Source organism: Mchenga conophoros, linkage group LG7 (assembly GCF_057382185.1).
Source record: "Mchenga conophoros isolate Kocher_MC1m ecotype Shallow Benthic linkage group LG7, M_conophoros_male_GT1.1, whole genome shotgun sequence".
NCBI lineage: Eukaryota > Metazoa > Chordata > Actinopteri > Cichliformes > Cichlidae > Mchenga > Mchenga conophoros.
The window spans coordinates 62,220,882-62,243,799 of NC_140532.1; the positions used below are offsets into that span (position 1 = coordinate 62,220,882).

The 22,918-nt window shown below is 40.4% G+C and overlaps 1 protein-coding gene across 12 annotated transcripts in view; it reads right to left on the reverse strand.

The window, feature by feature from the left end:
* The window catches only part of slc4a5b (solute carrier family 4 member 5b), a 64,524-nt gene that overhangs the window by 33,906 nt on the left and 7,700 nt on the right, over positions 1–22,918 (reverse strand). For 10 of the 12 annotated variants that reach the window (XR_014893122.1, XR_014893123.1, XR_014893124.1 and 7 more), the window contains exons 4-16: positions 13,786–13,915; positions 13,551–13,711; positions 10,374–10,529; positions 10,093–10,200; positions 9,344–9,399; positions 2,533–2,690; positions 2,356–2,443; positions 2,122–2,276; positions 1,663–1,788; positions 1,401–1,575; positions 1,188–1,321; positions 917–1,097; positions 435–525 (exon numbers count right to left, since the gene is read on the reverse strand). Coding sequence is in view for 8 of the 12 variants with exons in the window: in XM_085280639.1 (XP_085136765.1) it covers positions 435–525; positions 917–1,097; positions 1,188–1,321; positions 1,401–1,575; positions 1,663–1,788; positions 2,122–2,276; positions 2,356–2,443; positions 2,533–2,690; positions 9,344–9,399; positions 10,093–10,200; positions 10,374–10,529; positions 13,551–13,711; positions 13,786–13,915 (1,719 nt within the window). In the remaining 4 variants the exon portion in view is untranslated. Of the gene's footprint in view, positions 1–434; positions 526–916; positions 1,098–1,187; positions 1,322–1,400; positions 1,576–1,662; positions 1,789–2,121; positions 2,277–2,355; positions 2,444–2,532; positions 2,691–9,343; positions 9,400–10,092; positions 10,201–10,373; positions 10,530–13,550; positions 13,712–13,785; positions 13,916–15,701; positions 15,934–22,918 lie in introns of those variants that run through there. The other 2 variants (XM_085280641.1, XM_085280643.1) reach the window with 2 other exon arrangements.

The following is a 22,918-nucleotide window of genomic DNA, read 5'->3' on the forward strand; positions in this document are numbered from 1 at the left end:
CTTGTGGCCATTAAGTGTGTGTCACATAGTAATAATAATAAATTTTATTTGTGGGCCACCATACAAAGCATAGAAGACATCATCTTCTATGTTTTGTACGACATCATCTCATTGCTCGCCCCTTTTCCATACTGACATGGAAAGACCAATATCAATCTCCTGGGGATTTATGATATAATTAGATATATCAACATACAATAAAAGGAGCTCAGAATTGCAAATGGAGTGGAAGCAGGAAGAAACAGGTAACCCTCTATATTTCCAGAGTTCAAAGACACACCAATCAAATCCGCTGATGCTCATGTATTAACAAGCTCATTTCTGTAATCTGAACCTGGTCATTGCCATGTCCACCCCACCCCAACAATAACAGAAAATAAAATAAAATAAAATATTAACATAAAATAATTTAAAAAAATAGTTTGAAGACTCACCCTGGTCTGGAGCGATGCATTCACACTTATAAGCTGTAATGTAATCAGGTTTGAAGCCACGGTTGATTGGGTAATATTTAAAGGCTCCGACCTGCGAAGAACAAACCATTTTTCTCTTTGTGTAACACCTAAATTCCCATCGCCATTTTTTTCCTTGCACAAGATATTTTTGCACAAATGTATATTCTTCTACACAGAAGATTGGATTATAACTTGTATGCATAAAATAATAATTTTTATGCACAAGATCATCTGTTTTCCTGTAAGAAACTTATCTTGTGAGATTTTTTTTTCCTACAAGATAATTATCTAGTGTGTGCCAGATTTTTTTTTTTCAATGTCAGCTTACTGGACTTTATGGGCAGTGTACTATGGTGCATCATAAGTGTTGTGTCTCTGTTGTGTGAAATGTTTGCAGAGTGTACGATAAAAGCAAAAAACATTGGATGCTTAACCATATTAGATTAAAAAATATTACCTACCATCTTCTTGATTGCATCAGAAATGAATATAAAAGAAATGAGGCTGGAGAAACCCTCCTCTGTGAATCGGGTCATATATTTGATGATGTAGCTAGCATCTGAAAAAACCAGTAAAAAACACTGCAGACACGAGTGAAGGCCAATCCACAGACGAAGCTCCATATAGTCCACATCATTGTTTCTGTATTGACAATGATATAAGGTAGAGATGTTTATGTTTACGTTTGTTTTTTTTTTATATAGAATTCAACTGTGTTCTAGTGCATCTTACTTGCTGAACTCATAAAGCAGTTTTTCAAAGATGAGAATGGGCCCAGTTGAACTCAAAATGATGAGAGGCTGTCCTCCAAACAAGCAAAAGACACTTCCTGCTAAAGCAGTGCCAAGAAAACTCTCCATCACTCCCTATGAGAAAAATAGGGAACAGATCATAATATGTCATGTTTTGTGCTATGTGCTATGTATTACTTTGGACCTCTCTGACCTGGTAATTGTCAGTAGCATCCCCTAGTAGTCCTCCAAAGGTGATAGCATTGGTAATGCAGCCTAGGTAGATGAATAGCACAGCAGAGATGGACTGGATATGGAAACCATCATAAATATCACTGCAATACCATGGGATCTTCCTTTTGATATCCAGCCATAATCCACCACCAATCCTGTTTAAACAGAGTGGGGTGCTCATTTAGAAATGCAGAATTAAACATACTGTAACTGGAGTGGTATAATCCTTTTCAGTTATATACCTCCCAGTGAATTTCAGCTCCTCTCCCAACTCATGTGGGGCTGGAAGCTCCTCATCTTCACCTCCAGCTGCTCCGCCAGCTAAACCATTCACCTGACCCAGCTCATTCAAGTTCAGCACTGACTTTCTGGGATAAATGCGATAGAGGAAGCAGGTTTTAATTCAACTCTGGAATGTTAAATCTCCAGTTTTGACATACTGTCATTATACATATTATTTTTTTAAAGTCCATTATGGTTTTTAATGTACAAATAATAAAGCTGCTTTATCTAAAGAAAGAGCTTTGAGAGAACATGAAGAAGTGGACATTCCTAACATGCACCAGATCACTGGCACCCAATCTAGGATTAGGGGTATTGTTTGGACTGGTTAGCAACCGTCCTATTTGGCATTTAGCTAAAATATAACCCAACAGTAATATACCTGAGATCAAAATTAAAACGTTATTAAAAGCACATGCCTCGTTTCTGCAGATGGAACCTTTTTGGGTGGTTCAATACGGATCTTGGGGTCCCATTCTCCTGGAGGAAGGACAATCACTTCATCCAGAAACTCATCAACACCTGCAATCAAGTCTTCACGGTCCCTTGCCTTATAGGCAACATCGCTAAACAACTGAAAAAAAGAAAAAGAGATAACTCATAAAATATATTTGATGCATGCATATCCTGTTGGGTTAGTGCTAGTCACTTACATCATCCACCATGAGTGTAGCAATAGCTCTGCCAATCTCGTTGTAGGATTTGGTTTTGCCATGAGGACCCAGAAGAATGAAGAGAAATCTGCCAGAGGGGGAACAGAGGGGGGAAATGTTGATAAATTGATCAATTCAAAGACACACCCAGCTGACAGTGAAGCTGAAAGGACCTACCTGGTTGGTACAGGAACTTCAGTAAGCCCCCCCAGAGTTGTAGCTTGAGCCAAGCGTACAAAGGAGACAAAGGGTTTATCCAGAAAATCAACTTCACCAATCAGGACATTGGATGCTTCAGCATCACGAGGTATCTTCTTCATGAACTTATTCTTAAGCTGTCAAACAAAAGATTAATGCAAAGAAATGAAACCTTTGGGATAAATGCAGGAGTGTAATTTGTGTTTCAACATAGCTGACATTTTATAGTTGCTTATGCATATCATAATCAGCTTGCTTAATCATGTCTGTCAGTAGCTAATCAGGTCGCATGAGCTAAGTTAAACAAAATGCAACAGCAGCTGGACAACAACAAAGCTCAAAAAACGTTCTTATTGACTTCTTTTTTATTGAGGGAACTCCTCAGTAAAACATTTTGGCAGATAGTGTCCTGTGGTCCTCCTGCAATGATATTTCTTGGGACAGATTTGAACAAGTAATATGATAATATGGTACACAGATGTAAACATTCAGGATCTATAGAGGCTGAGTCCTAGAGTTTCCTCTATCCCCTTGAGCATTTACCATTTTCACTTGAGACAACACCAATAAGAAGATGATGATGGAGAATGAAAAGTACTTTATCTGTCCCAAATGTTGGAAAATAACAATGTTACAGCACCAAAAAAAAAATAATCAAAAAACAACTTAGCTCAAAAAAATTAATAATATCACAAAATAAAAATAGCTCAGGGAGGTAGAAAAAACACTACAGAAGGAGCTCAACTGAACAAAATACAAAAAAGTGAAGCATTAAATCAAAATCTAAATATAATACAATAAGGAGCTTAAAATAAATGCAGAAATTTTGGTATGAGATTGTAAAACTTTTTCTATCTGGCCTTGTGACAGCATTGTGGATACATAAAATTTGGACTTTATATGGATACAGAGGATAGTCAGAATCCACTGATAAAATCATCCACAGCCATTCACCACAGCCACACTCATTTGGATTACTTCTGCATCAGCTGATGAAGGAATTCTAAACTGTGTGTTGGCTTAAACTAAATTCCACCAGCAGCAGCATTGAAAAGTTTCTTGGGAAGTAACATAGATGCATTGCCATGGCTAATAGTTAAAATTAAGAGAAGTTTTCCTTCAGAGTAACGTGTCCTGAACTAGCCCAGATTTAGATTGGTATAACCCCTTCACATTTCTATAGCAAGCGCATAAAATTAAACTCACCGTGGTCCTAATTAGCGTATTACTGTTCGAGTGCCTCACATTCCCTATGATGATCGCTGGAACAGCTCAAGCACTGAAACCCTGCTGTTTACTCTTCTTTCTCTGTGATTACAGTAGTTTATTCTAAAGCAGAAACACTTGGTCTTGGAATGATGTTGCTTAAACTAAAATCTCTTCATAATCTGCTAATACTGCTCCTAACTTCTTGACACTAAGAAACTATAAACGACACATTTCAAAGCCACGTCACACATTCCAGAGTTTTAGTTGCCTTTGGCAGTCATACTGTTCACAGTTCACTTATTATTCTCCTTCTTTCAGTTGTTATGGTGTTGTAGAGGGGTTTGGTTAAGCTCAGCTGCAGGAGGTAATATTAGTTTGAGTCATTCAGGGAAAAGGTCAGAGAAAGGGAGTCTAGTTAGTACATGTGGTTTGTCTGGCCTAATCACGCTCTAATTGTGCAGTAGTGTACTGGAATGCACAGCCTTAAGAAAGACACACAGAAAGGTAGCAAAAACATGACTTGTCTGCTTCATCTGAGCAAAACAGCCAAGTTAAACTTGTAGTTACTTTACCTGAGCTTCTACAGGCTGGGTGTCTTAAAACTTGCATAGCCTGCCTTATTTTCTTGTTGTTTCAATAACTATGTTATCTCTGACAATTCTTGAGTACACTCTGCTTTGTCCTAAACAGAAAGCATGCCCAGCAGACACATCTGTACCAGTGCTGACATGTGGAAATATCTCTTATATTAAGTAGCCACACTTTGCTTTGTTGACAGTGCTACAAACCCTTTGCCTTCTCTCAATGAGCTTCATGATGTAGTCACCTGAAATGGTTTTCATTTTACAGGGTTGCCTTGTCAGGGTTCAGAATCAAAATCATGAATCATGAATTATGTGGGTTACAGTTGCTCCAAGACAATAACAGTAACAGACTAAATTGATTAAATAATACAATATATTACAAAGTTTACAAAATATAAGAGATAGCTCTAATATACAGGGAGTGCAGAATTATTAGGCAAATGAGTATTTTGTCCACATCATCCTCTTCGTGCATGTTGTCTTACTCCAAGCTGTATAGGCTCGAAAGCCTACTACCAATTAAGCATATTAGGTGATGTGCATCTCTGTAATGAGAAGGGGTGTGGTCTAATGACATCAACACCCTATATCAGGTGTGCATAATTATTAGGCAACTTCCTTTCCTTTGGCAAAATGGGTCAAAAGAAGGACTTGACAGGCTCAGAAAAGTCAAAAATAGTGAGATATCTTGCAGAGGGATGCAGCAGTCTCAAAATTGCAAAGCTTCTGAAGCGTGATCATCGAACAATCAAGCGTTTCATTCAAAATAGTCAACAGGGTCGCAAGAAGCGTGTGGAAAAACCAAGGCGCCAAATAACTGCCCATGAACTGAGAAAAGTCAAGCGTGCAGCTGCCAAGATGCCACTTGCCACCAGTTTGGCCATATTTCAGAGCTGCAACATCACTGGAGTGCCCAAAAGCACAAGGTGTGCAATACTCAGAGACATGGCCAAGGTAAGAAAGGCTGAAAGACGACCACCACTGAACAAGACACACAAGCTGAAACGTCAAGACTGGGCCAAGAAATATCTCAAGACTGGTTTTTCTAAGGTTTTATGGACTGATGAAATGAGAGTGAGTCTTGATGGGCCAGATGGATGGGCCCGTGGCTGGATTGGTAAAGGGCAGAGAGCTCCAGTCTGACTCAGACACCAGCAAGGTGGAGGTGGAGTACTGGTTTGGGCTGGTATCATCAAAGATGAGCTTGTGGGGCCTTTTCGGGTTGAGGATGGAGTCAAGCTCAACTCCCAGTCCTACTGCCAGTTTCTGGAAGACACCTTCTTCAAGCAGTGGTACAGGAAGAAGTCTGCATCCTTCAAGAAAAACATGATTTTCATGCAGGACAATGCTCCATCACACGCGTCCAAGTACTCCACAGCGTGGCTGGCAAGAAAGGGTGTAAAAGAAGAAAAACTAATGACATGGCCTCCTTGTTCACCTGATCTGAACCCCATTGAGAACCTGTGGTCCATCATCAAATGTGAGATTTACAAGGAGGGAAAACAGTACACCTCTCTGAACACGCAATGTTGATGGTGAACAGATCAAAACACTGACAGAATCCATGGATGGCAGGCTTTTGAGTGTCCTTGCAAAGAAAGGTGGCTATATTGGTCGCTGATTTGTTTTTGTTTTGTTTTTGAATGTCAGAAACGTATATTTGTGAATGTGGAGATGTTATATTGGTTTCACTGGTAAAAATAAATAATTGAAATGGGTATATATTTGTTTTTTGTTAAGCTGCCTAATAATTATGCACAGTAATAGTCACCTGCACACACAGATATCCCCCTAAAATAGCTAAAACTAAAAACAAACTAAAAACTACTTCCAAAAACATTCAGCTTTGATATTAATGAGTTTTTTGGGTTCATTGAGAACATGGTTGTTGTTCAATAATAAAATTATTCCTCAAAAATACAACTTGCCTAATAATTCTGCACTCCCTGTATATACAAGCAGCTCAATTTAAATATCAAGAATATTACAGAGGTGAAATATATATTATTGACATTTAACTCTAACCTGTTTCATTTTACTGTAGCGCATCTGCAAAAGGGTGTAACTACTGCAGTGCGTGCTGTGCATTAGATGGCGGAGATGTGCAGGGAGATAGCCACAGGCAGGAATGACTTCCTGTGTCATTCAGTGGTGCATTTGGGTAATCTCAGTTTCTCACCGAATGTGCTCCTGTGACTGGCCAGCACGTCATGGAGTAGGTGGGAGGTATTATCCAGCATTGTCCTTATTGAACAACATCATGGATTGGACAACAGCCGCCTCTCCAACACCACCCTAAGGGAGTACAGCTCTGTCCCCACAACATTACTGGCCTTGCGAATCAGTTTATTGAGTGTGTTGCCGTCTGCGACCCGTAACTTGCTGCTCCATCATGCAATAGCATAGAGGATGGCACTGTCCACAACAGACTCTTAAACAATCCTGAGCATTGTCCGACAGATGTTGATGCCTTTGGCCCTTCCTGTAGAGTGCATATGTGTTTTTACCCCAGTCCATTTTATTTTCTATGTGTACTCCGAGGTATTTATAGTCGTGTACAATGTCCACATCGACCCCCTAGATTGAAACAGAGGTCAAGGGTTTCCTTGTCCTCCTAAAGTCCACAATCAATTCTTTGGTCTTTGTCACTTAGCAGTCAATCACAGCTCGGTATTCCATCTCACCACCCTCACTAATGACCGCTATTGTGGGGACTCATCCTGTCTGGGCCAGCAGACCCACCTGAGCGGAGTCTTCCTGTTTGTCTCTGAACCCGGTCATGAGTGATAAGTGATTACAGGAGGCTGGACGCCACAGCTGTTTCTATTTTTTCTCCCTATTTCAGTAATATGTCAGGTACTGAGGAGGCATGTGTGGAGGATACAGAGTACAGAGCACAAGTGAGGCATCACGGCTTCTGAGCAGCTGAAAAGCTACCCCTAGATAACATGCATGGACTGAAGCAGTAAATAAAATATTGTTGTGTATGGGTCTTGCATTCACACTTAGTATTTATATTTTAGGCTCTTAGTTTGGTTATATAGTTTTCAGATTGGTTTTGTTCTTTAATTTTTTTCTATCATGCTCCCCTGTGTTGCCTGTGCCTTCTTGTGTAGTCAGTCTTGTCTCTGTGGTTGTTTCCCTTTCTGTGTGTCAAGGTTGCCTCTCTGCATTCTATACTTCCAGTCTTATTTTGCCAGTGCCTTGTTTTGTGTACCTTGTGTTCGGTTAAAATCTGTTACTTTCTATGTTCCCTTCCTCCTTTGCGAGTTCCCTTCTGTTTAGTCTATTCATGTTAATATGTTCTCTTTTATTTCCCTTTCCACTTCCTTTGACTATTTCCTGTCTTTCGGCTTTTTATGTCTCCTTGTGCAGCCAGTGGTGTCTCTCTTTACCTTTCGTCTATGTCAAGTTTGTGTGTTTTTGTCTCTGTTTCAGTGGTTACGCTTCTGTTTTATTTTGGGGGCCAGTGTGTCCTGTCCATTATATGCAGTTATGCCTCACTTGTTACTCCTAATTTTCCCCTGCCGTCTCCACTTTCCTAATCACCCTGCTATGTGTATCTGTTGTCTGAGTCTCTCTTTGTCCCTGATCAGAGTGTCAGCTCACTTTTTCCCTGGTGTCTCCTGGTTCACACCCAGTTTTGTAATTTGACGTTATATATTTCTTCTGTTCTTCGTGTTTTGTATTTTATACCATGTTGTCGGCCAAATTAACAGCTCACTTTTTGTTAAACTATCTCTGCATTAGGGTCCTCTCACTCTTGGCACCCCACCCGTGACAACAGGTTTCAAGCCTAAATGTCCATCAGTTTGTTACTTGTTGATTTGGGTTCTTGAGTAGCTTTGTGTTGGGTTCCTGTCTGTGTAGATCAGGTATCTCCAACTCCAGTCCTCCTAGTTTAATACTTTTCTTTGCTAATAAAAATGCTACCTCTCTTTCTAAGCTCTATGGCAGCCTTATTTCTCAATATAACACCTATCATGTTGGAACTCATTAGATTTAAATGCCTATGATCACCAGCTGCTCTGGGTAATGTTGGTTTCAGCTAAGCAGAGTGTAAAATAGCCTTTGTTTTCAAGCTTTTCAATTGAAAAGAAAAAAAGTTGCCTGCTGTAACTCAACAACACACCAAGGATGGGTTAAAGCTAAATGGCACTCTACAACTCTTTATAAACCTCATGCAGGTTCACGAATTTTGAATTTGTAAATGAGCAAATTATATGAGCTTAGTGTTAGTTCAGAAGGACATAATGCCAAGTTTCCACAATCCCGGCTGGCATCCATTTGGCTGTAGCATGCCTACAATTGCTGTACCCTTGCAAGCACCTCCTCCTTAGCTCTCCTATTTCAGATTTAATATCGTATTCTTATCACCAATGCCTTCTCTGTTCTGCCATACTTTGCATATAATCCGCTCCTCCCACCTGACCTCCTTAAAAACAGTCATTTATTATGCAATGGCTTTATTTAACGAAAGTATCCAAAACTTGGAGTTATAGGCTCCTTAAAGTACAACAGTGGGTCAAAAAGCTTTTTCAGATTGTTTCCGTATTTGAATGATTTTATATAGAATGACCCTGATGTATAGCATGAACAAACATGTAAGACAGCAGTCCCCAACCTTTTTTTGCGCCACGGACCGGTTCATGCCCGACAATATTTTCATGGACCGGCCTTTAAGGTGTCGCAGATAAATACAACAAAATAAAACTAGTACCGGTACTGAAAAAAAGAAGATTTATTCATAACACACTGAAAAGACCCAGGAGAACCGAGTTAACGATAAAAACGATAACAAAATAACGCTGAAAACCAAAAAAACCCTGAAAACCATACATTTCACATCTGAGCCTCAACTCTCGCGGCCCGGTACCAAACGACTCACGGACCGGTACCGGTGCGAGGCCCGGGGGTTGGGGACCGCTGATGTAAGAGACACATGTAGATAAAAAATAGAGAGTAGCACACATGTAAAATATTGAAAAATAAGTTACCTGATCAGTGCTTGGTGTGTCTGAAATATCATTCATGCTTCTACTCTGAGCATGATCTGTAAATGGAGCAAATGAGACCTTTTGGATTAGATAAAAATAAAAGGAAAATAGGTTTTAATGCTTGAGTGATGTTCCCATCAAGAACATTTTGTTTCATTTAGTGAAAATTGTAAATAAACCCCAATAAATGGTCCTTTGAGCAACAGAAAGAGCATGAACTTAATCATGAACAGCCTTTTCTGTTGGGGATTATATTTTAATTATTTGCTTCTCTTTTTTCCCGAAGGAGATTTGGGAACAAATACAATCAAAGCAAAATAATAAGAACATACTACACAAATCCTTTACTAATCCCTTTCACGCAGATGGCTGCACATAAGAAATCAGCAAAGGTGCACACAATAGGACCAATAATCTCTCAAGTAAACACACTTTATGCTTAACACATTTCACATATATACACACACACAAAGCCATCACAGGTGTTGAAATCATGCAACAGCTGGGAGTTGGCTGGGATAATTTTTCTCATCAAAAAAAAGATGAAAAGCATAGATATTAAGAAAGGAAGAGCTAAGAATTTAAAATCTGGCCACCAACTGGAAATACTAACAAGTTCTCAGTACTTGAATGTCATGGTGTACTAATACACCAATGAGAACCTATTTAGAAGTAAAAGTCAATCTTGTAAACTTATGTATCCTTGTGTAGTGGTGCATGTATTACATGTGTGTGTTTGTGTGACTCACGCAGGCGGCCAAGGCTGCTTGACTGCCGAGAACGTAGGTCTTCTGTAGAGTGGTGGATCCCAGAAGCTGAACTAGTGCTACGACTCAGATTAACCTGAGGACTACGGCCTGACAGAGCAGCAGCAACAGCAGTGATTTTGTGAGGGAAGGTGAAACAGGTAGTGAGCAACATGGTGGAGAAAACAAAGGTTGTCAGGAGTTGATTAGAAGGTTAGATTACTTTCTTTCATAACTACTAATTGGTACATAAAAAGGCATACACACAGAATACACATGCTTACTAGACGCAGTATTGGATGATTTTCCCATGTCTGCCAGAGAGCGGTGGATTGGCTTCTTGGTCTGATGACGATGCTTCCTGAGCAACACAAATATAATCTTCTCCTTAAGATCAGGAGGAATGAGACCATCAGTTATCTGTTGTTCCACAATCTCCTCTGAAACAGAAAGATTCCAGCCCAGTTAATATGTTAACATTATACTCACATCTTCTCATCAATTTGGTATATCCAAATGGAAGCCTTATCACTGCTTATCACTCTTATAATTTATTTAAAATTCAACATAATCCACTTTCTGAATCCATACTTTTTAGTGTGTGACAAATTGAAACCATTTAACTGTCTGCCAGTTACCTGGTGAATGTTAAGAGGTGAAATGTATATACAAATACATGAAGCGTGGCGATTGTGGACATTCCCTTTTAACCCCTTGTAAGACAGTATTTTTCAAGACCACTGAATTCTAACTTACTTAGTTATCAAATGTACATAAATAGAGAAGATAAATCTGATAACTAGTGTGACTGAGGGGGCTCGGGTTTGACCACAAGGCCACCCGGCCAAACATGGGATCAATATCAATATCTTAAAGGCTGAGAAGCAGTTAGAGCTTGGCAAGTCTCATCCCTGGCTCCATCTAAGCACTGTTTGCCTAGTGGGTAATACTCAAAGAATCAGAGACTCTTTAAACAGGGAGTCAGTTCCAGACTTCCCTGTATTCGGGGTGCCTGGTCAAAAATTCAACATTTGGTGCCATTACCCAGATCCAGATCAGAGACCCTTCAACATTATGTTCCAGAAATGTGGTAGACAACAGCTACAGCCAAGAGAAGGTATGCAGCCAACCGGATGTCAACCCAAAAATCCAGCTGGGGAAATCACTGCTACAGAGACAAAACCTCGAGATAAAGAAGCAAAGCCTTCCAAACCCACATCAAGGGAGGCACCAGCCAAGAAATTGGGATATATAAACACGGGGGTGCATCGGAAACTGATGTAGGAGCAGCAGAAGGTCATCCTAGAGGCCCGCCAGGCTGCCACCTCAGGGGTTGTGAAATAATGGCTTCAGAGGCATGGGTCATGATGTCTGTGGGTCAGAGAGGATATCTGCACATCAGCCTTCAAAAGGAGGAATACAGTGTGTTATGTATTTAGCAATAGCAACACATTGTTCTTCGCAGAACAATACCAAATGTGGTGCATGTGCAGATGATCTGCTTATGCAATTCCACAACATGTTTAATAAAGTAAGTCACATTTGCCTAAAAGGTTTGCAATGTGTCTAAGTAGTTAAATGGTAAAATGGTAAATGGTCTGTATTTGTATAGCGCTTTATTTAGTCCCTAAGGACCCCAAAGCGCTTTACACGTTCAGTCATCCACCCATTCACACACACATTCACACACTGGTGATGGCAAACTACATTGTTAAGTTATATAAGAGAACATAACAAACTGGCAATGAGGTGTGCCATTATTTGGGCGTGACTGGTTGAAACACATCCAACTCAACTTGAAATAAATTAAGTCAATGAGATTGGCAGTGTACATTCTGTGGCTCAAAGACTGAAACAGATACTTAATAAAACACGCTCAGATGTTCAAAGAAGGAATTGGCACTCTGAAAAATATTATATACTGGAGGACAACGCATAACCAAGATTTCACAAGGCATGTCCTGTACCTTGTGCTGTAAGTACCCACTTCAGCGGATAGAAGTCATATTCACAGCGGTGGCAGGTGGCAAACACAAAAAATTGATCTCACCCAGACTTACCTTCAGATGGAAATAGAAGAGACATCCAGGAAATATCTGGTGATAAACACTCACCAAGGCCTATATCAGTACAGCCGACTGGTATTTTGTATTGTCAGTGCCCCAGCAGTATAGGGCATTTTCATGAAAATGAAAAGGGGAATCAAGAAGTTGCGTCCCTTCTAATTTTAGCTACCAGGAGCCCAAATGGCCAAGGAATACACCAGACTTCTGAACTGTGGTTAGGCTCTGAACAGGCAGAGCCTTGAAGAAACTGGAATTAAGCCAGGATAAGATAAGAAAGAAAACATATAAGAAAAACATCCTTGTCCATCAAATGGATGAAGACAAAAAATGGAGTGACGGAAGGAGAGGTAAGTGACAGAAGTGACGTAAAAGTAAGTGACAGAAAGGAAATACTGTAAGTGAGACTTCCAGAGACTTGGCAGAAAAAATAGAATGGTAGGTCAGAACTGAGTGGTAGCTCAGAATTAAACAAGCATTTTTTAACCTTCATTTATACCAAAGTATACCAAACCTTTGACAAATAACTATCCATATCTGCTTAATTATTTCCAATACGCTGGAGGACGTCAATGAGAATTTGAACACTCTCCAAGATCTCCAAGGCCCAGAGCACATCTTCCCTAACCAAGAATGAGATGCCATCCTCCAAGTCACCCAGCTGACCCCCTGGTACAACATCGCTGGCCGGCAAAGACTTTGCCAACATCCTGAATTAAATCGATAAGCGATTGTCCCGCTTCAACGCAAGGTTGTCCTTAATGGAGATTTTACACCGAGAATTTAAATCCCTGAGGGAATCTCTGAAATTCAGCCATCAGGAAGTGGAATCACTTGCTGCAGTAAAAGCCTCGCTATGGGACTCAGTCGGTCAAATCTCTGAGAATGTCACCCATCTCCACCAGACGCCAGCTTGTGGTGGGGTTCTGCGCGTTTGGGCAGATGGCTACCCGGCCTCAGTCGGGCATAGGGGTATGTGTCGGGGCAAGGTCTGCAGAGCTGCTGCAGCGGAGGCGGACGCGCTGCACGGCATCTGCAATCACGGAATAAAAGACTGAACTAGGTGCCAATCTTTCTAGAGTGAATTAAATTAAATGAGTCTTCACTAATACCATGGGAACGTACACATATTTGGAACAATCCTGATATACTACAGAACAATAATATGATAAACTTCCCAGTTTGGAGTTGTAAATTTCCTTAGGGATTAATCAAGTATTCTGGTGCTGATTCTGAGAAACGAATGAAATACTTGGAACATATAATCGAAGGAAAAGAGTTTTCTGACAGATTAGTTAAACAATATGGGATTATCAAGAATAAAATAAGAATATTTTTAGAATATCAACAAATTAAATCTATATATCTATATAGATTTATATATTCTGTATGACTCACCCACGATCTGTGGCAGTGAGTAGCCTTCTAGGTCGAGCAGAATACTTCCTGTCTGCAGGCAGGTTCTCAGCTCAAACAGACTATGGAGGGTGAGTGTGGAAACATGAGGCTTGCTCCATCTTTCTCCTCCCTCCTCCACCTTCTCCTCAAACTTCACCCATCTACAACAAGGAGGGAAAATTAAGTTTTAATTCCCGAATTCAAGAAATTGTTACCTTACTGTGTGTGTGTGTACCTTGCAGACTCTTTCCACTCTAATTCACCACCCTCCTGCTGTAATGTATCCATCTCAGTGAATATTGTTGGTGTTGGAGTGCTATCATCCTCTCCCAGTATGTGGCGCAGCCTTTCAGCAGCAGGGGACACTACAAACAGAGGTCAAACAAGAGACAAAGTTAGCTTCAGATATCCAGTATATCCCAGTCAGCCAGTTTAAGATGGATTTATGTTCATCATATACAGAAATTATATAAAATTTCCATTGAAGGGTGTGTCTAGGCAAATTACATAACATTACATAAATACATAACAACAATATTTTCATGCGACTTCAGGGAGTGAAGAAGTCACTTGGATGAGTGATGAAACATTTCTCCCACTGAAAACGCTACATCCAGATGAACAGAATTGGGAACAATATTTTCATTAAATTCTTATTTTTTTCTGTTGTCATCATGTTTTTAAAGGAGTTTTAAGGGAGTTTTTTTCTGCTTCTGGAGGATTTAAATCCAGTATTTTCCTGAGTATTGGAAGCTCCCAATTGATTACAACACCATCCAGGGGTTAAATATCTTGCTTCAGGTGTTGGTTCACTGCCACAGAGAATAGAATATATATATATATATATATATATATATATATATATATATATATATATATAATATAAAATAAACATACTAGGGCTGGTATTCAATCTGACTTGGCTGTAGGTTTGCTAGATTCTGATGAGGACTTTAGATTCTTATAGCACTTCCTTTTTTCTTTTCTTTTAACTGTAAATAATTATATGTTATATAAACAATCCCCATCAGTTATCTCAAAAAGCAAAACACATGAGTCAGTTCTCTAATGACTATTTGAGAGTAATGTGCACTATTTTCTAATTTTACCCTGAACAGATCAATCTCTATTAACATCCTTAGCCTAGAGGCACTACTCATTTGCATCCCACCGTTTGTGTGTGGGTGTGTGGGTGTGTGGGCGGTGCGTGGTGGGGGTGGGGGCACTGGTCTTCGTTTATTCCTCCTTACAAAGAAGTAAAAAAATAGTCAAAAATCAATAACTCATACAAAGTGATAAATCTGAGAAGTTCCTATTATAAGCACAAGTTTCACAGATCTTTTGCGACAGCGATGTTGATCATTTCAGTTATCTTTTTATTAAAATTATGTAATCTGTGTTACAGTGTGGTGTATAATGAAAATACAATAAAATGTTCCACGGTGCAACCAACAGAAGTTTCCATTACTGAGTTCTATCACTATTGGTCGGGCCACATTAGAGATTTGATTATGTTAATCTCTAACAGCCAGTATAACTCCACAGAGGTTGGTCATGGTGAATTATGATTGCAATGTTAAAGATCAATTTGGACCACTGGACAAAAGGACAAATACCCTCAAGCCAGAAGCTGACTTAACAGACAAAAATCATAGATAAAGAAAATTTCGATTCATAAATCACAAAACAAATAACTAAAACTTTAGATAAACATTAGCTCTTTGTATCATAGTCTTCATGAACATAGTTGAATAGGTGTAAATGTTTTCTTTTAGTTCTAAATACTACATAATGAGGTTGTAATAAATCTACTCAGAATTCTGAATTTGTTAAAATCTTAAAATAGAATCTTGTTCCTTCAGTTGCCGTGATTTGTGCTTAATTTAAAATAATGGGGCATACTTGTGGTTGTGATGGGCTACTTTATTGATTCAATGATGTTATCAGCCATTAATGCCCTTTCAGAATAATCAAAATCTTTGTATTATCTCCAAAGCTAAGAAAGTGCACACTATCTAAGCAATATAAAATGTAAGGGAATGCTATTATACTAAAGATAAAAGTAGTTAGCTTGCAGCTTGTGCTTATTTATTTCAGGTTAATACGGTATTTTTTTTAGTATTACTTTTTTATTCATTTATTCAACTTTACCTATTTGGGAGCCTGGCAATGTCCACTGGGAGGTTGTAATTGATGGGGAAAAGAGCCCAGAGTTTTCCATGCTCACTAAATCCAGAGACGCCAAAATCCCAAAAGTAACGGGTAAGATATCCTTAAACTTTGCGCTCAGAAAAAAAATGTAGCCCTCCAACTTATTCTTGTTTAAGTTGACTGTCCTTGGCTCAACACTGTTTGAGTGGAGACAAGTGACATACATTCACACTTTTTTCATATGTCTTTTCAGCTTGTCTTTTGGTATTTCAGTTAGCTGCAAATGTTTTGGTGAGCAGACCTGCACCAGTCAAGCAGCTACAAAAAGGTTTCTGTAAGCTGTGATAGAATTCCACTAAAATCCCCAAATCAGCAAAGAGCCAGAGGCTTTAAGAGGGCTGATACACACCAGAGAGCCTTCTAGTACTCTGCTCCTGAACACAAATACAAACACACTCAGATGCAAGAAAAACAAGGACATTGCCCCCAACGTAACTTCTTCTTTTTGTCTCCGATTACTGCATCAGTGCCTTAACCTATCTATCTCAGACCTTGCGTTTGCTCTACATTATTATGAATCCTGATAGGAGCAGGTGATCTGCATACCACACACACTTACAGTCACACCAAATAATACACGCATGCATGCATGCGCACACAGTTTTAAGTTCCTCAGCTCTAATCAGCTTACAGGCTTCAGACTTCATGGCCGCTTGGGATCAGGACCATGCTGCAAAAACATTCATCACATACTGTGGCATATATACTCCAACTACGTAATTAAATTCTGTTCATGCAGGTGAAACTTTGGATTATCTAGCTAATAGCATAGATAAGGCCAGATCTTGTGCCTCCACCACTGCTGTGTATATATTTAGCTGTGTTGTTAAAATACCAGCAAAGTCTAATATGTTTCTGTGTTACTTATTTTCTAAATACTAGCCAGATTGCTATAACCCACTTAAGGTTGGAACTGAGGATTTTTTTGTTTTAGGGCATTTTTTTTCAACTACACATGTCATGCTCCTGGGTCTTTAAGTTAATGTACTCTCAGGTTTTGTTAATTTAAATATCTTATGTTGTTTCTTGGTTTGTTTAGTCTGTATTTGGTGTGTATGTTTCTTTCATGTATTTATGTATTTTCTTTTTCTGTATTTTCTGCTAGTTTCATCCCTTGTGCCTTGCTTTAGACAAGTCAAGTCATGTGGCTTTACTGTCATTTCAACCATGTGCAGTGGTACAGTACACAGTGAAGCGAGACAACATTCCTTAAAGACCATAGTGCTACATATTACATATAACAGATAGGGCTGCCACGATTAGTCGACTAGTCACGATTACGTCGACTATCAAAACCGTCGACGACTGATTTAATAGTCGACGCGTTGTTTGAAGCTTTGTAAGATCACAAAAGACGCAGGAATAAGTAGCAGGATTTAAGAGTGTAATAACGGACTGAAACAGAAGATGGCAGCTGCCGTTAAACCCCGAAGAAGAAGTAGCTCTGTCCCAGAATTCATAACGCAGCCCAGCTCAGTTTCCAACAATGGCGGCAGCTACTTAGTTTTACTATTACTCTTGTTATTCTTTCTGGGTCACAAAATAAACATTTAACATATTTTCAGGCGAGAATGTAGCTGTGTAAACCTCAAATATCTGCTCAGTTTATCAAGACACCGCATATTTTCAAAAGTGCTCCGACGTTTTCGGAGACGTCTGTTACCCACTAGCTCGATAGCTAGCCGGGGGCTAGGCTAACTAGAGCCGTGAGAACACCGGACTCCCGGCAAATCGTTTTCAAACCCACCGCCGTCTTTCGCTACTCAGGTTAAACATGATATATAAGTCATTTAGATAACTTAAAAATGTTATTGTTTGGCTTTTTTTGTATTTTATTTGTTCCTGAGTAAATCAGTTTGTCTGAGATTAAAGTTATAGTTTTTACACAGCTGAATAAAGTCAAGCAGACAGCTGATTATCAGAAGTGTGAGATGCTCCAGAATATACTCCAGTGTCCTGTTATATTTTAGATAGCAAGGAGTTTATTAAACTTCACCAAAACAATCTGCAAATTTCATTCAAATTTAATAAACTATCATCTTGTCTTTCTTTATTTTTAGTTAGCACAGACCTTAAACACTTAAAGCTGTAAGGTAATGATAGTTATATAAGAGCAGATGCTGCTGGTGCAATAAGCTGTACGTTTTATGTCCAATGGATGATGATCTGATTAGTCGACTAATCGCAAAAATAATCGGTGACTAGTCGACTATCAAAATAATCGTTTGTGGCAGCCCTAATAACAGACAATCAACACAGGGCTACATAAAGTGCACGTGTGCAAAAATTGTAAAAATAAATTAAATTAAATTAAATTAAAAAAAAACCTAAACAAATACACGGCAACACCAGACAGAACAGAATGATACAGACACAAGACAGTGCAGACATAAGACACTGCAGACACAACAGTGAATTAGAGAAGTGCAACAATTACAGTGTGTTGTGCAAAAGACTGAGCATTGTGCAACACATAACGTGATGTTTGAAGGTTTGCGTGCGTGCGTGTGTGCATGAAAATGTCCAGATAAGTGCTTGAGGTAGTGAGGTGTGTGTGTGTGTGTGTGTGTGTAGACCAGTCACTGATGTAGTCTGGCGGCTTGGGGGAAGAAACTGTTTCGCAGTCTGGCAGTGAGGGCCCGAATGCTCCGGTACCACTTGCGAGAAGGCAGCAAGGTAAAAAAGTGTGTGAGGGATGTGTGGGGTCCTCCACATCGCTGGTGGCTTTGCAGATGCAGTGGATGCAATAGGTGTCTGTGATGGAGGGAAGAGTGGTTCCAATGATCTTCTCAGCTGTTCTCACTTTCACCATCCGTCTTGTGATCCAATACGGTGGAGTTACCATACCACACAGTGATGAAGCTGCTTAGGAAACTCTCGATAGTTTTTTCTCAGCTTCCACAGGAAGTAGAAACGCTGTTGGCCCTTCTTAGTTATGGAGCTGGTGTTTAGGGACCAGGAGAGGTTCTCCGTCAGGTGAACACCAAGGAATTTGGTGCTCTTGCGACCTCCACAGAGGATCCATTAATGTTAAGTGGTCAGTGATCTCTCCGTGCTCTACTGAAGTTAGCAATCATCTGTTTTGTTTTGTCCATGTTCAGACACAGGTTGTTGACTCTGCATCAGTCCTTTAGCTGTTGTACCTCCTCTCTGTATGCTGACTCACCATTCTTGTTGATGAGACCCAAAACAGTCTTGTCGAACTTGATGATGTGGTTCGAGCTGTGCTTTGCTGCACAGTCGTGAGTCTGCAGAGTGAACAGGAGTGGGCTGAGCACACATCCCTGAGGGGCTCCAGTGCTCAGTGTGGCCCTCACTGTTTCTAGGACCCCCTTGCCGTCTGCTCTGAAGGCGGAGTCTCAAGAATTTAGCAGTTCACGCACCTCTGAAGTCATCCACAGTTTCTGGTTGGAGAATATTAGGATAGTCTTGGAGACAGTGACATCATCAATGCACTTACTGATGTAGCTGGTCACAGATGTGTTGATGTGGTGTTGCAGCCTCCCTGAACATGTCACAGTCAGTGTGTTCAAAACAGTCCTGAAGAGCAGAGAGAGCTCCTGCAGGCCAGGTTCTCACTTGTCTCAGAACCGGTTTGCAGCGTTTGATGGGCAATCTGTAAGCCAGAATTAGCATGACAGACAAGGGGTCTGAGTAACCAATGTGGGGGCAGGGCTTCGCTTGGTACGCACTGGGAATATTTGTGTAAACATGATCCAGTGCGTTTGCCTTTCTCGTCACAAAGTCTACATAATGATGAAATTTCGGAAGCACTGACTTGAGATTTGCATGGTTGAAATCTCCAGCGATAATAAACGGTCCATTGGGGCTGGAGTTCTGCAGCTTGCTGATCACCCTATACAGCTCGCAGAGCGCCTCTTTAGTGTTAGCGCTGGGTGGGATGTATACTGCTGTAATGAGCACAGTAGTGAATTCCCAAGGTAAATAAAAAGGCCTGCATCTAACAGTGATAAACTCTACCAGCGATGAGCAGTAATTGGAAACTAGTACAGAGTTCTTGCGCCATTTCATGTTGATGTAGACACAGAAGCCACCACCGGGATTCTTACTGAACAGAGCTGCATTTCTATTGGCACGAAATAAGGTGAGTCCATGTAACTGAATATGATGCTTGTAATTTAGGAGTATTTGCCGTTAGTAAACATGAAGACCACTTGTTATGGTGTCCATGTGGCTCAGAAGTCCCAATGAAAAAGCCATAGAAAGCACTAAAACAACACCATTTTGGTGGCCACTGCGTGCTATTGCTGCGCCGCTGTGGGAGAATAAGGTTTTACTTGATGGTACAGCCCTGGCCATATTTTGGATCACGGTGGCTAGATTTTGTTCTGTGTGTGTCCTCTGCCTTTTGGAGTCTCTGCAGGTCCTTCCTGATTGGAGAGCTGGCAGCTGCTGATTGGTTCTGTCATCTGATTCTGTGACTAATTGCTCTTCTGTGTGTATTTATAGTGCTGTGTTTCCCCGGGCAAGATACCAACCCCAAGTTGCTCTCCAATGTGTTTATCAGAGTGTGAATTTTAGACAGAAAGCACTTAAGCATAGAAAAAGTGTTTTTTTTTGAATGGGTGTGAATGGTTTCAATGAGACACGTTGTATGGAATGTATTTGAGTGCCTAGGTAAAGCAAAATAGCTCTATGTAATTTAATTAATGCTTCAATCGTAAATATGATATAAGGTTACAAATGATTAAGGCCTCTGACAGTGGACTCATCTCTGTGCTTGAGCTGATATACCTCATTGTTGACCATGATATTTTATTGCAACAATTAGAGCTTGTTGTAGATATTAAAGCTACTGCGCTGCAGTGGTTTGAATCATATGTACTTCCAATAGACTCCAATTTCTTCATGTAAATGAAGTGTCCTTTTCACACACTAAAATTAATTATGGAGTTCTACAGGGTTCCTGTAGACGTGGATGACATCTAATTTTCTGCTTCTAAGTTCAGATAAAACTAAGTTTATTGTATTGGGCCCTAAAAAGCTTAGAAATATGGTGTCTAACCAGATGCTTGATCTGGATGGGATTACCTAGGCCTCCAGTAACACTGTGGGGAATCTTGAAGCCATTTTTTGACCAAGATAATGTGCCTGTTAAAAATATATGTAGGGTGGCTTTCTTCCATATTCGCATACTCTTAAAATAGAAACAGCCTGTCTTAAGACTTTCTTTTTTGACAAAACTTAGTTAGGGCTGATCAGGTGACCCTGAATTAACATAACCTTTTATGCTATGTTAGGCTGCAGAATGCCTTGCCATTTGATGAACTCCATCTGCTTTTTTTGGGTCCTCAGCTTTACAATAAACTTAGTCTGCATTATCTGCAGACTGTAACAACACACTAAGAAAGCAATTAGGCATAGAAAAAAGTGTTTGTATGAATGTGAAAATGTCAAATTAGAAGTTATTTTTCAAATTCAATTTCATACATGCAATTTGGTCTTGAGGTTTTTCTGTTGTTTATGTGGACATGCAAAAAAAGTAAAAAAATCAAAAAAAAAAAAAGTTGTGGATGTTTGCCAGTGAGTCTTGTTGTTAATTTGTGGCACACAGTGGCCACTAATGGTACTGCAGCAGAAAAAATACCTTAAATGGTAAATGGCCTGTATTTATATAGCGCTTTTACTAGTCTGTAAGGACCCCAAAGCGCTTTACATATCCAGTCATCCACCCATTCACACACAGGTGATGGCAAGCTACATTGTAGCCACAGCCACCCTGGGGCGCACTGACAGAGGCGAGGCTGCCGAACACTGGCGCCACCGGGCCCTCTGACCACCACCAGTAGGCAACGGGTGAAGTGTCTTGCCCAAGGACACAACGACCGAGACTGTCCGAGCCGGGGCTCGAACCGGCAACCTTCCGATTACAAGGCGAACTCCTAACTCTTGAGCCACGATCGCCCCATACCTTGTTGCCGAAAAGGGGAAAGAAAAAAACCAGCACAGTTTGAAGGGCAAAATGATTTTTTTCAATGCATTCATATAAGTTCCATCTACTTTCTACAAATTATCCAAGCCTGATAATCAGATAATAAACATGCATGTACATATCTCCACCAGGAGGTAACCAGGACACAAATCAATGTTTTTCAGTAATTATCCTAACTTTAGAGTGATGTGTGAAGATCATCTAGATTGACATTTAATTTAAAGCTTCATGCTTCAAGCTTCACTTTCTTTACCGCTAAAAACTACTAAAGCATCCAGTCTGTCCAGCCCCTTGAGATCCGTGAAGCCCTTCACTTGAGGCAGTAATCCACAACGCAATGCAGAAAAAGCACCCTTTTCCTATTGCTACTAACAGACTATGAGAGAAAACTATGTGGAAAAACAACCACACTAGGCTGTAGGGCGACCCAATTAATTAAATTAATAAAATTTAGCCTTCCCAAAATTAAATGAGTGAGCGATATGTAAAATAAATGAAAATACACTCTCTTTAAAATGCAAAGTAAAAGCAACTAGGCTCAGCTGCAGTGGAGGGGTGGAGCGGTGGGTTCAGGGGACAGTGCCAGGGAATGCTGGCCAGGACTGCTGATAGCCATCACTTTAACCATGCCTTCCCTATTTCAGCAGCTGCCAGGGCCCTGTGGGAGAGCTGGTGTTTGGAGGTGAAGGAAGTGGCTGGAAGCTGCAGAGAGGTCACAAAAGTGAAAAGCATCATGAATAAACACATACTTACCTTTCAAAACTGTGTATAGTGGGTCTTTTTATAACAGTGGTGCCAAAACCTGGGCTGTGGTATGGTGGACCTGTGACTGGCCCAGCCAATTGAGGTGCTGGCCCTGATGGTGGTTGAGCTGGTGGCCATGCATTGGGAGCAGGTGGTGGTGCATCATTGGCAATTAGAACAGCTACAAGTCCAGTCAAAGAGCCACATAAAGGAGTTGGAGAGTGGTTGCTCTGCTTGTTCCTCAATGACACCACTAGAGTTGATGGGGAAAGGAGATGATCTTCAGGCTTTCTCAGATTTCTTTCAGGCCACAGCAGAAAGACCTGAGAAAAAGTAAAGGCTGAGACTACTCCCGGTGCCCAGGCGGTGACTCTCAACTTAGAGAAGATGGCCGTTGGCTGGTAGTGGACCAATTAGGCCTCGCACCACCAAATCAGCGAGTGGGGCTCCTCGCAGATAC